Here is a 16,934-nt window from a genome sequence, read left to right as displayed (position 1 = left end):
CATCCTCCTTTCAAACTAACTAACTAACTAACTCACGTTAAGCGCATATTTTTGCATATTTTACTCACAAGAGCATAATTTTGCATGATTTGATTTTAATAGCATATTTGAACATAAGAATACCATAATTAATTTCTAAAAATTGCATTTACTCCCATTTTCTTCTCCTACAGTTATCGCGCTAAGAATTCTCAAGTAAAAATCTCAAAGAATTTATGATTTTTTAATAAATAAAAAATATTTGGGCAATAATTTTCTTTTAACTTTAAATTGTTCTGGGAAAAAACATATTCAAATTTTATTTGTATATATACATCGTCTACCTTTTCTATATAAATATTTTTTTCTTTCAATTTTCCATTAATTCAATAAATATAAGTACTATAAATTATGAGCTTCCTTTATGCAGTTTTAAGTAATTTAGTTCTCTTTTTTTTGTATCCTTTCTTCAGTCATTTACAATCAAGGTTAACATTTGCAACTAAGGGAAATTCGAAAAAAAAAAGAAAACAAAATATGACTTGTTAAAATAGATTCCTACCTTTTATGCACATAAACTGAATTCTGAAAAAGGTAAAGAATTCATTTTTTCATTCTCTATGACTACTTAAAATGATTAATAACCATTTAAAAAAATCGTATCTTTAGAAAATTTTTACCTTTGTATATTAGTGTGGATATAAGGTATGGTAATAGTGTTATACACTAGAGGAAAAATGATAGTTTCAAGGCCATCATGTTGGTTTTAAGTAATTTTTTTGTCAGTTTGTAGGTCTTGTGTTCCGTAAACAGAGTTTAGAAACCAGGTTTGGGTAATCAACTTCCCATACTCAACTGAAAAATTTTGGAGAAGTAATCGTCATACATTTTATTCTGGTAATATTATAGTACAATAGAACTTTAAAAACTTTAAGCCTCACAAGTAATTATAGTGCTCCGAGGCCGACCATTTAATACCCTACACCAATTATAATTAGAAAATGTGAATTAGTGTTCATAATAAATCATTTAAGTTGTCCTGTACCTTGCCTGAGATATACTTACTTTATCCATTTTTTGTTGAATAAAATTGTGTACATTTAAGTTATATTTCGAAGGGGGGCTTTGTATAGGGGCTAGGGTCAAATGGCGTCCTATCATCAAAAAATTCATCACAGCCATCAATGCTATTATATAACTTGGTTTTGCAGCTTTTTGTCGATATACGAGTATGTATATTAAACATAATTATAAACTTAAAAGCCCTATTCGGGGGTTCACTCGTATGTGGGCTAGGTCAAATATTGGACCGATGTTACCCATTTTCAATAGGATTCGTCTCTAGTACAATAGAAGATTATGTGCAAAATTTTTTGAATTATCTTCAAAATTTCGACCTGTACATTGATTGCAAGGTTTACAAGCCCTTTTCGGGGTTTTAGTTGTTTGGGGGCTAGGTAAAGTAATAGTGCGATCATAACCATTTTCAACAGACTTCGTCCCTGGAACAATAGAAGATCACGTACCAAATTTCATTGAATTATCTTAAAAATTGCAATCTGTAGTTTGATTAGAAGGTTTACATGGCGGATATAGCTAAATCGACTCAGAAAATCATTCTAAGCCGATTGGTATACTTTAAGTATAGGTATAGGACCAATATTATTGTGAGTTACAAACATCAGCACAAACTCGATATACCCTCCCCACTAAAGTGGAGTAGAGTATAATAACCACATCAACATCCTGATATTTTCGCCTTGAGCAAAGGCATGTCAATGACAATAGAGCCGGTAACATATTTTTAGGATTTTATGCCTTCTGATTTACTCTATTTCTAGTGATCTTAAGATCGCTGATCTTGCCTCGAATCTCTCTAGTACGGCTGTGTTTAAATACATGTGTGCTAAGGTTAGGCTGTAAGGTATCGGTGTTTTCGGAAATGAAAATTTCTTTAATTCGCCATCAAGTAACGGCTGGCTTCGACTTCTATATTAACAAGGAGTAAGAATTTTGAACCCGGTACTTTGATTTTAGATTTTGCTAGTCGTATTTTGTTACCTCTTATAACACATATTCACATAAACACTTTGGGAATTATAGGAAATTATGTTAATGTTAAAAATATTGGACTTTCTTGGTTGATGCCTAATGGTTTTCGATCTTCTTCTTAAATGGTTCGTAGCAATTTGGAAACTGCTAATATACTTACTTAAGGCTTCCATTATATATCGGTTAACTTATCTACCTCAGAATTCAAAATCCAGATAAACTTTTATAATTATTACATATTGAAGAAAATAATGATCTTAAAACTAATTTTTATTTTACAAACATTATTTTCCCAGTGTATTGTCATAACTCATGGAATTCATTTCTATTTACAGATTACTAAATCCAAAAATAGTTCGTGCTTGTGTTGTGGTACTTTCTGATTGGGAACAAATACCAACAAAATCCCTAAAAGCAGCTGTAACCATACTACATCGTATTGCCTATGGATGCTCATGTCCGGCCATGCTTTATCAGGTGAGTTTACTACGGGTGTTTTAACTATGTAACAGTCTTTGGCACTTGCTACTACATACTCATTTCATAAACCTAAAGCTTTAAAGGATATCTGTCTTTTTGTATTATTTATTTTCCTTTGAAAATAGGGATTCTTTTGAAAATATATCGTTCTTTGTGTAGTAGGTTTGTGTTGTTAAGGATAAGCGCTCTTTATGTTTTGACTAAAATGGCTGGCAAAAGAAGCTAGAGAGCTAAAGCAAAATATAAAAAAACTGCCCCTATATATTTTGTTAGAAGAGTAGTTAGCTTTAAATGTGTAGAAAGGTAAAATCAGGGTGTTAGCAAAACTGCTGCTGGTTTAAAATCTCTTCTCTTTCGTTAGAAATTATAGGTGTTTTTGCAATGGATTAGCTGTGTATGTGTGTGAGTGTCGATGTTTATTTGTTTATACAAGTGTAAAGGTATTTCCGTTTCCGTATGCTCAATATAAAATGTATTTTTTTTTTCTTCCGTTTTTGTTTCTTATGCTTTATAACATTACTTTTTTCTATGACTGCATGCAAAATAAACATAAATCAACGTCATGTACATAAAAACGCGCATTCAAAAATTGCCAACTTACCAATTATAAAACACCTCAAACACAGTGCCTGGGTTCCTTAAGTTCTCCTGCCCTCCGCCTTCATCATTTTTAGACATTATAATCGTACAAATGAATGAATGGTTGTTTAAAGTTAGGACCATGAAGTAACTGTTAGCTAGTATAGTATATACAACCTATAAAACAGCATCAGCTGCTTATTTTGATGCTTTGGGCAAATAGAGTATAAAATTTAAAGCCACATGTTAGTTAGATTTTAATGCCTGTTTTCTTGTTTTTTTGTCCTATTGCAATGTTGTTTGGTTTTAATGTTTGTTTCTTCTCATCGTTAGCTGTTGGCGTTTCTTTTTTTTCAGGACTTTTGAACAAATTAAATGAACTTGAACTTTTAATCTCTTGCTTTTGCTGTTTTGCTGGCAAAATCCAGTGAAATAAACAATAACGACTTTAACCATTAACAGCTTCAACAGAAATCAAAAGATGTAAAAAGTGGCGAAAAAAAATCCGTATAACAATGGCAGCAGACATTATAAATTTTTAGGCTCCTAAAAAGATTTGCCCAGACTTTTTTATTTTGCCACCTCACACCACTTACTTTCCTTTATTTATTTCACCACTTTTCGCCAATTATTCGCAGTTAGGAAAATTTAAAGGGAGCCATAAGGAAATTATGGCCACTCAAATTAGCCATTTTGTAAATACCCTACAAAAGATATTAGTTTTGTTATATCAAAATTGTTATAAGCAGCTGTAAATTTTATGAAAACATTTTTTAATGATTTAAAGAGATTTTAAGTGTATTTATTTTTTATTATTTAGAGGAAAGTATTGCAGGACGAAATAATGTTTTAAAATGGGAATTTTTATATTTAGAAATATGTATGTAGTTGATAATTCGATCCTTGTTTATCAAGTCATATTCTCACTTTCGTGAGAAGGATATATATTGGGGTTATAACTTTTATAGAATTTTTGAAAATTTCAAAACGGCCCTACGCGCGAAATAGTTTCCGCGGCAAATGCTTTAAAGTTTTTGAAGTTACTCTCAACAAAATTGTAAAATTTCTAAAATCGAACTACTAAGTCGGAAATCGCTCCTCCAGTTTAAGTACCCAAATGGATTTTACTATTAAAAAAATTTGGGTAAATTATTTGGTGAATGATTTCAGAAAGTCGACAGCACTTTATTGATCCGAAAACAGGTTTTCGTTGTAGTCAGTAGTGATAGGTCCTCATTTTGGCTATAACCCTAGAATGACAAACTTATGTATGTTTTTCATTCCGATTGTTATTTCCGACGCTATAACGCATATATATTCGGAATCTGAAGACCCTTCGAAATCCAAATCTTCTGTAATTCTATTCTATTATCTGAAATATTGAAGAAATAGCTATTAAACAAAATACATGAAAAAAATTTCAAACTTTGACCTACTGTAACTCAAAGAGGTTTTGACCGATTTTGTTTTAGTGTAAATTTTATCCCGATCGGAAGGCATTGATTTCAAAAGCTGGGTCATTTGACATTAAATACCCAATATGTATATTAAAAGAAAGATATTTGAATGACCTTTAATTCATGTAGGAACTTTGTGTTCAAGATACAACTCACTATCATAAAAATGCGGGGTATATTGATTTGGTCATTCCGTTTGCAATACATCGAAATATTGGTCGTAGAACCACAAAAGTATATACATATATTCTGGGTCATGATTAAATTCTAAGACCATCTAGCCATGACCGTCCGTCTGTCTGCCTGTTGAAAGCGTGATACGGTCCGAACGGTTGAAATTTTACAAAAATATTCTCTAGAGGTAAGGTTTGTTTGAAATTTAAAATGGGCTATGTCGGTCCCAATTTTCGTATAGCCCCCATACAAGTGGCCCGCCGGAAAACAGTTTTTACAGCCTTAATTGTTTAAAAAGTTCAAGTATAGCGATGAAATGTAACATAGACAAGTTTTATATGAACCAAAATATCTCTACATAATCTTATGAGGATCGGTATCGGTATATAAGGTCCCCTTCAGAAAATTACTTTAACTCCCATAACTGTCGAGTGTATCGATGAAATTCGACATAGAAAAGCTCAGTGTGAAGCAAAATCGTTCTACGACATTTTATTAGGATCGGTTCATAATAGGTCCCTTCAGAAAATCACTTTAACGCTCATTGTTGCATTAAAAATACGAGTAAAGTTATGAAATTCGATATAAGCAACTTTTATAGGAACGTAAATCTCTCTACCGAATATCATACGGAATGGATCGGTAACTCAGCCTACAATGACTTGTTTTTAAATTAATTTTCCAAAAAAATAGAAGTCATTTGTTTATATTGCCTAAGCATTAACATTATAATGCTAAATATTACTGCATATAGGGTAAGAAACAAAAACAACAGGATTTATTTTTTCAACTAGAAAATAAAATTGCAAAAATTTTAATTTACTTTTATAATTTATGTTGATATTTAAGAAACCAGAAAAAAAAAGGGAATTATAATAAAAACCATTAAAAATATACATTTTGGGTTCATAAATCATCATAACTTCTCTTGGTTTCTACTACATAATGCTGCTGTTTGTTAAATCCAATTCAAGGTTGTCTAAATCATACGAAGCTGTAACAGAGTTTTGTGTTACAAAAAAAAAAAAAAAAAAAAAAACTAAATACAAATTACAATTAGAGACAAAGTAGAAGAATATTTGGTAGAAAATTATATATTTTTTTATTTTAATCCTTCCTCCAATAGCACATAATGCAGTCTGTGATGATTTTTTCATTCCCATTTCTTTGAAATGAAATGAGTCATTATAATTTAAAGATTTTTCTTTATGTATTTGTTGTAACATTTTCTTTTTTATTTTTTCATTTCCGTTATAATTAATTTCATTAGCAAAGAAAATCACCATCATCATCTTCATCGTTGTCCTCATCACCATAGACTTTTCCTCCATTGTTGCTTGGTGTTCGTTGCAACTGCTGCAACACCACTGTCTCTGACTGCCTTTTTGTTTGACTATTAAATCTGTGTATGTGCAACAGGAAGTATATTGCATTGTCTTGAAAATAATGAAAGAAAAAGGAAGAATATAAAATTTACAGTTTGTATTAATATTAATGGCCTGTTATTTAAGATTTAAATGTTCCTAAGTAGAAAATATAATTTATTAATTTAATTGAGTTCATTTGCTCACTATTCATTGCTACTAGTGCTAGCACTATCCCCAGGGAACCAGTACCGTAATTAGTCCTCTATGAATTTTCTTTCATTTAATAGTTGAGGTTAAGCCATTTTTAAATTGATATTAAGCTTAAAGCTTAATAAGCGTAGTGGAGTTATACTTTTTGTATTCACTATATTCTGTAGTTATTATATGTTTAAATAAAGTTTGTTGCTCTATTGTTTTTTATTGTTTCTATTCTTGCCTTAAGATGTCAAAAAACTAATTTTTTATGTCATTATACAAAACAACGGGGTTTTTAATTATATTTTTAATGTAAAAATTATTATTAAGAATGGCACGTATTCGCTAAGACATGTTTCATTTTGCAAACGTCTACTATTTTGCTTAATATAGTTACCTTTATGCAAGGATTGTAAAGGATACCTTAAAAAGGTCCGGCATATTTGATACTCGAATGCCGCGAATGCTTCGAATTTGGTCGAAAATCTTCTTTTGGGATAAATTAAATGAATTATTTTGTTTCGCCTGTATTTTATAACAAACTTATGTCTCAATTTGGGAAAAAATATTGCAATGTTTTGCTTAAAAGTCTTTTGTAATGAGATATCGTCATGTGAAGTTCTTGCCGTCAAATAAAGGTTATATCGAAATAGTACTTTTAAGCTTTGGGTTAGGATATCTCGAATATATAAGAACACATAACAGAGGTTAAACCTTTATTTTGAAGTCGACTGATTGAACTTTCCTCGTGCTATTATAACGTCTTAAATATGCTCAAAAAAGAAGGACACGATATCTCAAAAACTTCGGATTAAGTGCAGCTCAATCTTTTTGTACCTTATTATGCCACCATTTTAGTGGGGAGGGTATTATACGTTTGTGCTGATGTTGTAACACACTTGGACCTACAGCTTTAAGTTGCCAATCGGCTTAGAATCATTATCTGAGTCTATTTAGCCATGTCCGTCCTTCCATGTAATCTTTGTAAACAAAATACAGGTCATATTTTTAAAGATAATTCAAATTTGGCACGCGTAATGCTTTTGGTCTAAGGACGATATTAATTTCGGTTCAAATGGGTCCAATATTTTACCTAGCCCCCATACAACGAACCATCCGATTTTGGCTTTTTAGCTCATAATTATATTTAATATACTCGTATCTCGTCAACTAAGTTTTATACTATTCTTGATGACCCTTCCGAATTTTTTTAATGATCGGACCACATACAAAGCCCCATTCACAAAATGACTTAATTAATTTCGGTTCAAATGGGTCCAATATTTCACCTAGCCCCCATACAACGAACCCTCCGATTTTGGCTTTTTAGCTCATAATTATATTTAATATACTCGTATTTCGACAACTAAATTTTATACTATCCTTGGTGACCCTTACGAATTTTTAATGATCGGGCCTCATTTGACCCTAGGCCTCATACAAATCCCCATTCTCAAAATTACCTTATTGTCCATAATTCGCTTAAAAGACTAATGTCTCGAAATAAATATATTCTATATAAACGTCAATCCATTCGCCGAATTTTATGAGGATCGGTCCTTAATTTACCCCAGCCCTCATTTAAAGCCTCTTTCAGAAAATTGGTTTTCATCAATCAATTGCTTTAATATATATCTATATCGGTGGCAAGGTACAATTCAACATAAATGCTTTATTATGAATGATAATTCATATTTTTTTCAAATAACTGGTGTAGGGTATCATATGGCCATCCCGACTGCAATTTCTTTCTTGTTTCAATTTTAGTATCTCCAGAGTATATTTACCTATACAAATATTTATACTGAACATACTTCAGTTATGGACCGATCATTATGAAAATCCTATATAAACATTAGTTGAGCCAATTTTTGTAAAGAATGATCGAGTTGTATAAGGCACCGAATTCAACCAATATCAACCTTTTTCAACCTTTTTTTCTGCTTCTCTGCTTGTTTTTCCGAGTAATTTATTTTCTAATCAGATTATTTAATTTAGGTTTAAATGGCGAGTATAATGCAACACCTTAAGATAACAATAAAAAAAATATGTAAATCCTTAACAAATTTTAAAAATTTTGTTCCCAAAAAAACCCTTTGTAAAAAATAAAGAAAAAATCATGTTAAAACTACATATATTTTAAGCAACTCTTTCCTTTTATGCGTTTATTTTTAGGCCAAACTATTTCGTATCTTTCAACAAGTTTTCCACGCTGGTCGTGATGCACATCATGAGGAATTGCGTCGTTTGGGAATTTTTGTTGTACGTAAATTTGTGGAAACCGCACCAAATAATCCAAAAATCTACGCTGAATTGTTGTTCTATAAATCGATTAAAGAAGCAAATGAACTGGAAAGTGGCTACTGTGATGCCTATGAATCGTAAGTATATCTACGTTTATTTGTAATGATACCCATTCAGTTTTTAAATTGTTCAGTCAGCCAGTCTCACACACACACTGAAACATAAAGATATTCAAACTGAATTTAACTCTATTCATTTCATTTAAACACTTTCACTTTGGCTGATCATTTAGGTCATCCTTGAGGCAAATTTTAATTTCATTTTAGGTTTTTTTTTTTCTATCTTTCTGTTCGATTTGTATGAAAGAGTATTAAATTTATGAACAAAGACCAGCTGGACCTGACCGACCGTCTTCTTTTAATGTGGGTACCAACAAATTTGTAATTTTCCTTTTCCTTCCTATTTTTCTTGTTTTGGCCAAGTAGATTGATTATGATGTGATTGCAGACAAGGATTTGCGTTATTTTCTTTCATTTGAAGTGTGTGTTTTTTATCTCATAAAAACATTTAAATGAAAATGATGATGAATGATTGTAAATAAAATAACACTCCTTTCTCCCTTCTTACTTTTTTTATTTTTTTATATCTTTTGTTTAACAAATATGAAAAAAGGAAAAAACGAATCAGTTTATTTGATTACTTATTCTTTTTGTTGCATTATTTTTTCATCTTTTACATTTCTTGTTTCTTGTTTTCAGCGGCACCAAAGGAACCTGGACTGAAGAACAAGAGTCAGAGTTACGTTTTCTATTTGAAGAGAATCAACGAAATCCTGAAACTGACAAGGGTAAGTCTTACAATCATGTTTTTTATAAGTTTTCCTTTTTGCTTTCAAAACCTGCCTATTAAGGGGTGTTCAAACGTATGACTTCATTAAGTTTAAATTTACATTGACTGGATAAAATGCAAATATTTTCTACAAATATAAATAAACTTATAAAATTAAAAAAAAATTTCAAAAATTTAAATCAAATTCTCAAACAAAATGTTTCCCAAAACTAGGTAAACTTAACGAAGTTTTAAAAAAGTCAATATTACGAAGAGTAGAAAATTTTTGGAAAATTTTGTAAAAATAGAGAATTGTTTGAAATTTGCCTCTGTGAATTAAAATTTTGTTAAAAAGTTTATTTATTAAAAATTATTAAATTTATTACAATTCCATGATTAAACACTCTTCCTTCTCTGTCATTTAACCAGAAGGCAAAATGCCTTTTAAAAATTCAAATTTGTTGAGGTTAGAGCAACTTTTTCAAACCCACTCTACTTCTGGGGCAATTTTTTCCTACTTTTTTAAAGCAAAAAAAAAAAAAAAAAACTATAGAAGATGAAATGATGATGATGAGAAAAGGTTGCTGCTGTTGGTGTGACAAAATCCTTTATTAATGTCGCTGTTGTTCTTATTGCTGCAGTGTCCTGTTGTTTTGTGAACTTCATTTTGCCGTTGGCATATTTTTTAAGTGCTTTAGCTTGGTTTCCAAATCCAAAGTGATTGATTTAACAAGTCAATTTCAATGTGTTGACAGTTTCATGATTGAAATAATTTTCTTTATTATCGCTTTGCAATCAACCCAACAACAACAACAACGTCGTCGTCATCGTCATCATCGTCGCCATAGTCAGCAGTTGCCTTCATTTGTTTTCCTCTTAATAACACCAATTGATGAGGATTCTGTTTCAGTATGTGTGTGTGTATAATGCTATTTTTCCCTCTCTCTCCCTTAATCTTTTCTGTTGGTCCTTTTTTTCTAAAGTCTGTCGTCTGCTAATGTTTTGACATTTTTATTTCACCAATATGTCCAAGATTAATTGTTATGTGTCTGGTAGTATGGTTGAAATTTTTATTTTTATCCATAAAAATAAATTTATTGTTAAAAACGAAGCACATACCAACCAATTTACGAACTTTTTTTATGTTATTGTATGTCCTTTTACTGCAGCTAAACCAAAAGTTTGCTTTTAAAAGTGACAAACAAAAAAGGCTTACTGAGTAAAATCCTTTAATGACTATCATTTAAGGTTTAAATAATCTTTAACATCATTTATATGGCTTCATTTTTAAGATGACATTAAGATGCTTTTCAGTTTGCCTACAGATTTAGAAGTCATCAAGATCCAGTTAGTTATCTAGTATCTAGATGCTCTTTGAGTACTGCTGCAACGAAACTGAGTAATGAGTATTTACATACATATATCAATTTTGGAAAGAATTTTATTTAAAGATTTTTGTACTTTAAATTTATGTATTCCACATGGTAGTCTGAAGTTTAGTCTAGTACTATAGTCTAGTCTGTAGTCTAGTCTGTAGTCTAGTCTGTAGTCTAGTCTGTAGTCTAGTCTGTAGTCTAGTCTGTAGTCTAGCCTATAGTCTAGTCTATAGTCTAGTCTATAGTCTAGTCTATAGTCTAGTCTATAGTCTAGTCTATAGTCTAGTCTATAGTCTAGTCTAGTCTATAGTCTAGTCTATAGTCTAGTCTATAGTCTAGTCTAGTCTATAGTCTAGTCTAGTCTAGTCTATAGTCTAGTCTATAGTCTAGTCTAGTCTATAGTCTAGAGTATAGTCTAGAGTATAGTCTAGTCTATAGTCTAGTCTATAGTCTAGTCTATAGTCTAGTCTATAGTCTAGAGTATAGTCTAGTCTATAGTCTATTCTATAGTATAGTCTATAGTCTAGTCTATAGTCTAGTCTATAGTCTAGTCTATAGTCTAGTCTATAGTCTAGTCTATAGTCTAGTCTATAGTCTAGTCTATAGTCTAGTCTATAGTCTAGTCTATAGTCTAGTCTATAGTCTAGTCTATAGTCTAGTCTATAGTCTAGTCTATAGTCTAGTCTATAGTCTAGTCTATAGTCTAGTCTATAGTCTAGTCTATAGTCTAGTCTATAGTCTAGTCTATAGTCTAGTCTATAGTCTAGTCTATAGTCTAGTCTATAGTCTAGTCTATAGTCTAGTCTATAGTCTAGTCTATAGTCTAGTCTATAGTCTAGTCTATAGTCTAGTCTATAGTCTAGTCTATAGTCTAGTCTATAGTCTAGTCTATAGTCTAGTCTCTAGACTAGTCTATAGTCTAATCTATAGTCTAGTCTATAGACTGGTCTATAGTCTAGTCTATAGACTGTATAGTCTAGTCTATAGACTGTATAGTCTAGTCTATAGACTGTATAGTCTAGTCTATAGTCGAGTCTATAGTCTAGTCAATAATCTATATTATAGTCTATAGTGTAGCCTATAGTCTAGTCTAATGAGAGGTCTGAAGAGGTTTAAAGTTTTTGATCAGTAAATCGTTTGACGATAAATGAATTCGATAATTTTATACGTTAGCAACAACTAAAGATTCCCTTCTCTTTTTTTTCTACAGATGTCATTGACTGGATTTTAGAAAATATTGGTGACAGAACACGCACCAGGAGAGGAGTCCTAAAGAAACTTAAAGAATTGGGTTTAAAGTTTAAGGCACCAACCAAAAAGTCCACTGCCGATGCCCACAACAAAAATCTATGGCGCTCGGAAGAAGATGAAGAACTGCGCAGTCTTTACGATCAGTATCGAACTGAAGATGGTAAGTGTCAAAATTACAAATTTAACTATCATTCTAAGAAAAGATAATCTTTAAATACATATCCCCACAGATTGTCTTCAACGTATCCTAGACGAATTCGCCGAACGGCGCAACAAGCAAGCTATAATCAAAAGAATGTTGCAATTACATATTATCGCTGATAAATCGGAAATTCTACCCCAAAAGCCTCGTAAACGCAAATCCAAGAAACAAATGGAAAATGGAGAAGAGGAAGGAGGAGAGCATGATGAATATGAATTTATGGAAGAACCAACATTTGATGGAACTGATAGGCCAAGCACATCCCGACAAAGTAAGGCTAAGAAACCAGCCAAAGCTAAAGCACGCAAGATAGTACGTACTCCGCTAGATGTGGGCACGGTAAGAGCTTTATTGGGGCAAGTTGATGCCGAAAAATACCAAGAAGCTATTGATTGGCTTAAAGAATGTTTGGATGATGCTGCTGATGATACTGATGAACCGGCAGAAGAAGATGATGGTGTTCCTTTGGTACCCTTGCAAGAGTTGCAAAAAGAAGCCATGGAAGATGGAGATTTCAAAAAGGTTTTGGTAGCTTTGGGCATACAGCCCCCTGTCTTTGGCATGGAAAGCTATTGGCGTATACCCACTTATTTGAATTCGGCTGATTTGAAATTAAGAGCTAAAATTGTGGCTGGCGAAGAGGTAAATATCGATGTGGAAGATTTGGAAGATGAAGACAATGGAACGGACAATGAAAGCGCCGAAGAAAATGTTGATAATCGCGATGGTGATGAAAGTGAGGAAGATTATTTGGAGACTTTGGGTATGGCCAAGGAACGTAAGAAGTTGGATAATTTGGAAAATTATATGGATCAGCAAAGGGAGAAAATGAAAAACTTAATGTTTAGCAAAAGTGATGAAGAGACTGAAGAACGTGCTCCTTTAAAAGAGAAAAAGAAGAGTAAAACCAAAAAGGAAACCAAAGCTAAAAAAAAGAAGCAAGACTCTGATTCTGAGGAGGATACCGAAATGGTGGATAAAATAAAAAAGAAGTTAGATAAAAAGAAACGCAACTATGATTTGAGCAGTGAAGAAGATGATGGAGAAGGAACATTTAAAAAACCTAAAGAAAAGGAAATGGTCAAGCCCGATACAACCGATTTATTTGATCAATTAAAGGCCAAACGAGCCAAAAGTAAAATTAATCTTAAAGATATGATGGCCGAAAAGGATAATACAGGTGAAGAGGATGATGTTGATTTAAATTTCAATTCTGAGGATTATCGCAAACGTTTAGCTGAATTGGGCGATGATGACGAGGTGGATGATGATGAGGACAATGAACAACAAACATTAAGCAATCGTTCCCGCCGTGCCAATGTAATTGAATCCGATTCTGATGATGCTGATGGCAATGTTGTTGACAATGTTAATAAAGCCAACAACAGAGATAAACAAGCCTTCAACGACACTGATGATGATGATGACAACAATAATGCCGATGATGATAGTGTTAAATCCATTAAAAAACAACAAACAGGCGACAATATAAAAGACTCCTCGTCTAAAATTTCTACAAAAAAACGTCAACGTTCCCTAGATGAAGACAATACAGCCGAGATGGAGCAAGAGGATGATGAGGACGAGGATGCTAAATTTCTAAAACGCAAAAAACCATCATCAAACGAACAACGTGCTTCAGTGATTGGTGAGGAACCAGCTAAACGACGCCGTGTTGCTGTCATAGACGATGATGATGAGGATGATTGAGCAAACAATTTCATTTTTACTTACTCTCTATATTGTATGCAATGATTTTCATTTAATTTAATTTTTTTTTTTTATGTTTTGTTTTACTTTATTTTCTTCTTAATTGGTTAAAAAGTGAATGAAATGTAAAGCAAAATTAATATGTGAAGTCAAGACATTTAAGAAGTACTTGTCTCATTTTTCATTCGTTAAGTTTTAATTCACTTTTTTTTTAATAAGCTTTTTAACACATTTGTTCATTAAGATTACTTTAAGGATGATATCAATTTGTAACTTTTTTTCGTATTTTATTTTAATCTCAGTTCGTCGTGTTAAATTTGTATTATTATTTCATTGCATATAATCGATGGAGTCTTGAATTTTTATAATAAATTGTTTTGTAATAAATTTAATAATGTACATATGTTGTTGTTTTTAATAATATAAATGTATTTACAGGTTGGAAATTGTAACATCTGTTAATTTGGAATTTGAGCTCCAAGATCAGTTGCAATTGTTAATGGATGTTTGGACAACTGTTAATAAACTGGAGTGTTGTTTTGTAATAAATTTCGAAATTATGTTCATTCGAATAAGTTTAGTTGTTAAATTTTCTTTTGAATTTTATTGATCAACATTTAAACATAAACAGGTTTAACTGACGTCAACAAATAGAAACACTTTCGTTTTCGTCAGTTGAACCTGATCCGAAAGTGATAAACAACTATTCTGCCCAAAATAGATTTTTATATGAAAGTGGATCTGGAGGCAAAAATGCAATATTTAAAACAATAATAACTCTTAATTTTTGTTTTCTTTTAAAGGTTGTTATAAATAAGACTTGGATTGTTTCACAGCGAGGAGCAAAGGAAGTACTGCATGACAATGGCTTGAGGATAGAAGCAGCTGAAGCTCAGCGTTTAAAACTTTGGTAAGATGATAGATTTTTACTTTGCATTATTTTTGTCTATAAAAAAAACAAGTAGTGTATTTTCTGTGGGAACATCAGTACCTTAGGTCACCCTAATGTACATATTTAGTGATAGTCTATTTGTTATAGAAAATATCTGGGTTTTTATCATCAGTCCGATTAATTCTCTTAAATAACTTAAAGGTCTAAACTCAAAATCTATCTATATTTATATTTAAGCACAGACTTATGAATAACGATGTTAATTATAAAAGACTTACGCTTGTATTTATAAAAAAATCTTATTTTGTTTTTAATGCACTCAATAGTTAAAGCACACTTTAGCCTTAAAAACCATTAATAAAATTGTGATATTCATAAACAAATAATAAACGTATATTAACTATTGTGCTGATTTACGTTTAAATTGGCAGCACTGTACAATATGGCTGTCATTTTATGTGTTAGTGTTGCGTAGGATAAAATATTCGTTGATTCGGTTTTCTTAATTTCATATTTTTGTTTATAATAGATTTTTGACAATAAAAACAAACTTTTAAGAAAAATAAATATATATATGGCTTTAATAAATGTCTATTTAGTTCAGATGTATAAATATAACATATAATTTCTAATTATTATTAAAAGTATCCGAATAACGGATACTTTGCGACAAAATATACATCACTATGACACATTTTCTTATTTTTACTTATTTTTCTTGTAATTTTTGATAAATTTTTGCAAATATTGATAAATTTCTTTGATATTTGACTAATTTTAATGCCGGCGAATATATTTTGCATTAGTATAACACTAATCAATATAATTTACATGGTTAATTACTTTATGGCATTATATTTAACCAACAAACTTGGAAAAAGCCAAATCATTTTGTCCATCATTTGGTTGACAGACGGGCATTTCCAAATTGCCTAAAAATAGTGCTGGACAATTGGAATATTGTCAAATATTCATGCATTAATCCAATAATGCCTAGATTTGAGTTTTTTCCTCAAAATATAATCGTTTAAAAATTTTCTGGGATTTTATTTACAAATTTGTAAACGTTAAAATTAGAATTTTTAGATTTTATTTTAAAAGAAACCATAATTAGTTTTCGCAATCAACCTAAAATTACCGGAAAAATCTTTATCTGAGAAAAAAATTGTTAAAAAACAACTTATTGTTGGCTTAAAGAAGGGTCGAGCCTACAATAAAATTCTTCTAATTGTCAATGGTTTATTGAAGGTGTTTTAAGCTATTTCACGTTTATAAATACGATTTTCCTGAATTTTGCCTAAAATTGTTTAATAAACCTAAACTAAGTTTTTATAAATACAGCCGTTAAAGCAGAAACGACCAATATTGATCCATTTACTTCTCCAGCAAAAACTTGGTAATGACTTATTCCACATCTTACTTTTCAAAGACTACATCGTGTCATGTAGCAAAGAGTTATATGGGGGATTTCATGTCAAAAACAATTTTGCTAAAAAAAAGTCCAAACATTTTTTTAAATATTTTTTTCCTAAAGATTTCAAAAATACCTATCTAAGCCATTTAGAACAAATTTTGGTTATGAACAATAAATGAGAAGAAACACATGTTTTTCAAAAAATTTTAAACTTTGACCCACTGTAACTCACAGTGTTCTTAACCGATCTTGTTAAAAAATCGTGTCTAAACTACTATCCCATGGGAATAACATTGGTGGAAGTTACATTCTGATCGGAAGACATCGGTTTCAAAAGTTGGGCCACTTGACATGAATTCCCCAAATATACCTATAATTATATATGTAAATACTTACGAAAGTATCTTAAACTCTTATAAATAAAGATCAAACGGAATTCTTAAAATAATTAAACCATTTATTTACATCCTTATAAAATTTTCCTCAACATCCTTTTTAAACATGCTTTATCAATTTACTACTAAATTTAAACTATAGCAAATGTAACGTAAAACTTAACATTTACTTTAAAAATTAATTGTTTGTAAAATATTTAATTTACCAACAAAACAAATAAACATCAATTTTTACTAGCAGCTCTCTAGCATTTTACTTCTTTACTGCTCCACAACTGAACTGATGTGTCCCATATATTTGGTTTGTTTTAAATAGTTTACAATTTAATTTGATATCCT

The 16,934-nt window shown here is 31.0% G+C and overlaps 1 protein-coding gene across 1 annotated transcript in view; it reads left to right on the top strand.

Moving 5' to 3' along the window:
• LOC119608376 (protein timeless homolog) overlaps nucleotides 1-14,308 on the top strand; it is a gene marked incomplete at its 5' end in the record, with an annotated part of 73,253 nt that extends 58,945 nt beyond the window's left edge. Inside the window, 5 exons of the mRNA XM_037962777.1 lie at nucleotides 2,367-2,508; nucleotides 8,459-8,664; nucleotides 9,286-9,374; nucleotides 11,942-12,142; nucleotides 12,213-14,308. Of these exons, the coding sequence (XP_037818705.1) occupies nucleotides 2,367-2,508; nucleotides 8,459-8,664; nucleotides 9,286-9,374; nucleotides 11,942-12,142; nucleotides 12,213-13,894 (2,320 nt within the window). The remainder of the gene's footprint in view (nucleotides 1-2,366; nucleotides 2,509-8,458; nucleotides 8,665-9,285; nucleotides 9,375-11,941; nucleotides 12,143-12,212) is intronic.
• Between the last annotated feature and the right edge of the window lie 2,626 nt (nucleotides 14,309-16,934).

The sequence above is a fragment of the Lucilia sericata genome, unplaced genomic scaffold (genome assembly GCF_015586225.1).
Source record: "Lucilia sericata isolate MDLA Ls3-8-SP2 unplaced genomic scaffold, ASM1558622v1 Contig000825F_arrow, whole genome shotgun sequence".
Taxonomy (NCBI): domain Eukaryota; kingdom Metazoa; phylum Arthropoda; class Insecta; order Diptera; family Calliphoridae; genus Lucilia; species Lucilia sericata.
This window is presented reverse-complemented; position numbering and strand designations above follow the sequence as displayed.